Source organism: Belonocnema kinseyi, chromosome 10 (genome assembly GCF_010883055.1).
Source record: "Belonocnema kinseyi isolate 2016_QV_RU_SX_M_011 chromosome 10, B_treatae_v1, whole genome shotgun sequence".
Taxonomy (NCBI): Eukaryota; Metazoa; Arthropoda; class Insecta; order Hymenoptera; family Cynipidae; genus Belonocnema; species Belonocnema kinseyi.
The window spans coordinates 2,850,400-2,855,203 of NC_046666.1; the positions used below are offsets into that span (position 1 = coordinate 2,850,400).

General features: G+C 20.3%; 1 protein-coding gene across 4 annotated transcripts in view; it reads left to right on the forward strand.

Annotated features, from left to right (window-relative positions):
• LOC117181741 (ankyrin-3-like) overlaps positions 1 to 4,804 on the forward strand; it is a 61,573-nt gene that overhangs the window by 30,936 nt on the left and 25,833 nt on the right. For all 4 annotated transcript variants that reach the window (XM_033374702.1, XM_033374705.1, XM_033374704.1 and 1 more), the window contains exon 5: positions 1,451 to 1,769. In XM_033374702.1, coding sequence (XP_033230593.1) covers positions 1,451 to 1,769 — 319 coding nt within the window. The remainder of the gene's footprint in view (positions 1 to 1,450; positions 1,770 to 4,804) is intronic.

A 4,804-nucleotide genomic window follows, 5' to 3' on the forward strand; every position in this document is an offset into this window, starting at 1 on the left:
TGAAAAATTGACGTTTTCGGTAAAAAGATTCATATTTTTTATTCAAAATTAATATTTTTGCTTTAAAATACATCTATTCCAGTTGAAGATTCATCATTTTAGTTGAAAATTCATGACTTTGATTGCTTTTTTTTTGTTACAAAATTAATTTTTATTTAACTGAAAATTTAATTATTACATTATTTATTTATTTTGTTTAAAAATTTCTATTTTCGGTAAAAAAAGTCTATCTTTTCGGTAAAAAATGTATCTTTTTGGTTTAAATTTTATTTATTCTAGTTAAAGATTAATAATATTAGTTAAAAATTCATTTTGATTAAATTTTTTTTGCAAAATTATTATTTTTTTAAACTAGGAATTATTTTTTAAATTATTTTAATAATATCTAATATACTATTTAATATAATAATCTAAATAATCTAAATAATATTTAATAATAATATAAAATTTAATAATTATTTTTTATCATTTTTAGTTAAAAAATTATCGTTTTTATTTCAAACTTGAACTATGTGATTGAAAATTTGTCACTAGTTGAAAATTCAATTGAAGATGTGTGTATTTTACTGAAAAATTGACGTTTTCGGTAAAAAGATTCATATTTTTTATTCAAAATTAATATTTTTGCTTTAAAATACATCTATTCCAGTTGAAGATTCATCATTTTAGATAAAAATTCGTGACTTTGATTGATTTTGTTTGTTCTTTTTGTTACAAAATTAATTTTTATTTAACTGAAAATTTAGTTATTTAGTTTTGCTTTAAAGTTATTTAGTTTTGCTTTAAAATACATTATTCCAGTTGAAGATTCATCATTTTAGTTGAAAATTCATGACTTTGATTGATTTTTTTTTTGTTACAAAATTAATTTTTGTTTAACTGAAAATTTAATTATTACATTATTTATTTATTTTGTTTAAAAATTTCTATTTTCAGTAAAAAAAGTCTATCTTTTCGGTAAAAAATGTATCTTTTTGGTTTAAAATTTATTAATTCCAGTTAAAGATTCATCATTTAAGTTGAAAATTCATCATTTTGATTGAATATTTTTCCAAATTAATTTTTTTTTGTAAACTGGTAATGTAATTATTTCATTTTCAGTTGAAAATTCATCGTTTTTAGTTCAAACTTGAACTATGTGATTGAAAATCTGTCACTAGTTGAAAATTCAATTGAAGATGTATGTATTTTACTGAAAAATTGACGTTTTTGGTAAAAAGATTTATATTTATTATCCAAAATATAATACATATTTGTATAAAAAATTGCGAAATATTTTAATGGCTCTCTACTATTAAAAATTATACCTTTGAAAAACTTGTAAAAAAAAAAACTTGGAATTGACACGAAATTTCTTTCCAGGATTATGTGTAGACACTTTTTTTTTTCCTAGAATCGCGAAATGCAAAAAAAAAAAAAATAAAATGTACCGGAAATGATTATTTTCCAGCTGAAAATGACACCTCTACATTGGGCAGTGGAGAAACAGAACATGGAAGTGATCCAAGTTTTATTGGAATATGGGGCTGATCCGAACGCAGGGAGTAAATTTAACAAGACACCAACGAGCATCGCTCTGGAGCACAATCTCCTCGATTTGGTGACCGTTTTGGAACAGAAAAGAGCCGATCCCTTCCATCAGGGTCAGGCTTGTGCAGTTGAGCTGGAAGTTGCGACCCAAAATTTAATGGATCTCGAGGCTGAGAGGCAGAAGGAACAGGATAAACTGGAATTGCAGGAGCAAGTGCAGAAACGGAAACATAATTCCGGTACGGTTTTAAATAATAATTATATTTTTTTTTTTTATTTTATTAATAATAATGTTGATATTTCAGAACTTTGAATTTTATTTTTTATTTATTTACTTGTTAAATATTTATCTTGATTTTTTAAATTCGAGAATGATTTCAAAAATTTTAGAAAGTATTCAAGCATTTAAAAACGGAAACATAATTCCGGTACGGTTTTAAATAATAATTATATTTTTTTTAATTCAATTAATAATAATGTTGATAAATAATTTTAAAGTGGGTGATGCGAAATTGGAAAATTATTCAGAATTTTTATTTCAGAACTTTGAATTTTATTTTTTATTTATTTACTTGTTAAACATTTATCTTGATTTTTTAAATTCGAGCATTTTAAAAATTTTTTAAAAGACTTTACAAATATTTCGAAAGTTTATTAAGATTTCAAATATTTGAAATATTTTAGGATTTAAAATATTGTAGAAAGGCCTGTATATTGTGTTTTAGAGACTTAAAAATATTTCTAAATATTTGAGAATATTTTAAGATATTTCAAGGATTCTGAAGATTTCAAAATTTTTTCAAGATTTTAGAGAATCTTTGTGCATCGGTTTCCAAAGATTTTGAAAGGCTTCAACAGATTTTTTTAAATCTTAAACAATTTCAAAAGATTTCAAAATTTCTGACAGATTTTAGATTTCACAAATATTTTAGATATCCGCGAGTTATTTCAAGGATTTCAAAGATTTAATTTTAAGAAATTTCAGCGATTCTCAAGATTTTCAAAAATTTCACAAGATTCGTATTAAATTCCAAAAATATAAATCCACGTTAAAATTTAAATACTCTAAATTAAAGAATCAAAGAATGGACATTAAAAATTTTCAAATTTATATTTTTTTAAAGTCCATTGTTTGATTCTTTAATTTAGAGTATTTAAATTTTAAAGTGGATTTATATTTTTGGAATTTAATTCGAATCTTGTGAAATTTTTTTAATTTTTCTGAGATTTTTGAAAATCTTGAGAATCTCTGAAAATATTCTACAATCTTTTGAAACCTTTTCAAATTGTTTTAAATCTTTTGAATCTTTCTGAGATCTTTGCAATTTTTATTAAATCTTTCTATTGTTATTTAAAAATTTAAATTTTAGGGTTTTTTTTTAATTTACAAGATTTTCTAAAAGTTGTATAAAAAATTAATTTGATTTAAAAATATATTGAAATGTTTCGAAAATTTTAAATTTTAAATTTGGAAAAATATGTAATCACTTCTAGATTTCTCAATGTTTTGAAATAAATTTTTTAAGTTGTTTAACAATGCTTAAACTATTTAAAATGGAAATAATTTAACTTCTAATTTAAAAAATTTTTAATTTCTTAATTTGTCTAGCTTAAAATTACTTTAAAAAAATATTATTTTGAAATTTTTTAAAGTAATTTTAAGCTAGACAAATTAAGAAATTAAAAATAATTTTTTTTAAATAAACAATTTTTTAAAATAGAAGTTAAATTATTTTAATTTTAAATAGTTTAAGCATTGTTAAAAAACTTAAAAAATTTATTTCAAAACATTGAGAAATCTAGAAGAGATTATATATTTTTCCAAATTAAAAATCGTTGTTGAATTTTTTTCAAAATGTTTCAATATATTTTTAAATCAAATTAATTTTTTATACAACTTTTAGAAAATCTTGTAAATTAAAAAACAAATTTTTAATTTGAATTTATAAATAACAATAGGAAGACTTATTATTTGCAGATTTGAACCAAAAATTGTTACAGAAAATTTAAAAAGATTTTAAGAGATTAAAAAAATTATCAAAGAAGAAAATACAAGAATTTAAGGATTTTTTTTTTTATTTTCAGGATTTTTCAAAAGTTGTAGGAAAAATTCGTTTAATTTACAAATGCATTTGGAAATTCTAAACAAAAATGTTAAGACACTTCTTTTTAATTACTTGAAGAAATTTCAAGTTTTTAATTAATTTTGAATCTTTTCAAAACTATGAAATATCTCTTGAAATTACTCAAATTTTATTTAAAAATAAACAATTTCTCTTACAAATTAAATATTTTTTAAATAGAACGATTCAAATTGTAACGTTAAAAGTTGAAAAGTTCTTTGAAATTCTACAGATTCGAAGCTTTCTATGTAAAAAAATTCAGTTTCAAATTGTTTTCTTTTAAACTAAAACTTTCTAGTTTAAAAATTTACATTTTCGGTAAAAAAAAATGATCTTTTTGGTTTAAAATTCATTTTTCCCAGTTAAAGATTCACCATTTTAGTTGAAAATTCATCATTTTGATTATATCTTTTTGTTCAAAATTAATTTTTTTAAACTGGAAATTTAATTATTACATTTTTGGTTTAAAACTGATTTTTTTTAGTTTAAAATTCAACTAAATTGTTGAAAATTTGCCCTTTTTTAATTGAAAATTCAACTTTTTTGTTAAAAAATCATTTTTTTGTTTAAAAATTGACGTCGGTAAAAAATGAATCTTTTTGGTTTAAAATTCACTTAATCCAGTTAAATATTAATAATTTTAGTTGCAAATTGATCACATTTAACTATTTCATAGAAAATTTATGTATTTTTTTTTAAATGAACTGTTTTGGTAAAAAATTAATATTTTTGTTTGAAAATTAATCTTCTTGTTTAAAAATTAATCTTCTTGCTTTAAAATGTATCTACTCCAGTTGAAAGATTCATAATTTTATTTTAAATTCCAACACTTTGATTGCATTTTTTTTGCAAAATTAATTTTTTTTAAACTGGAAAATTTAATTATTACATTTTTGGTAAATTTTTTTTTCTTTTTCAGTTCAAAATTCAACTAAATTGTTGAAAAATTGCCTTTTTTTAGTTGAAAATTGTACTTGATCGTTAAAAAATCCTTTTTTTTTTTGTAGTTTAAAAATTGACGTCGGTAAAAAAATGTATCTTGTTGGTTTAAATTTTATTTATTCCAGTTAAAGATTCATCATTTTAGTTTAAAATTCATCACGTTGTTTGAAAATTTGACTTTTTTTTTTGTAGAAATTTTATTTTTATTT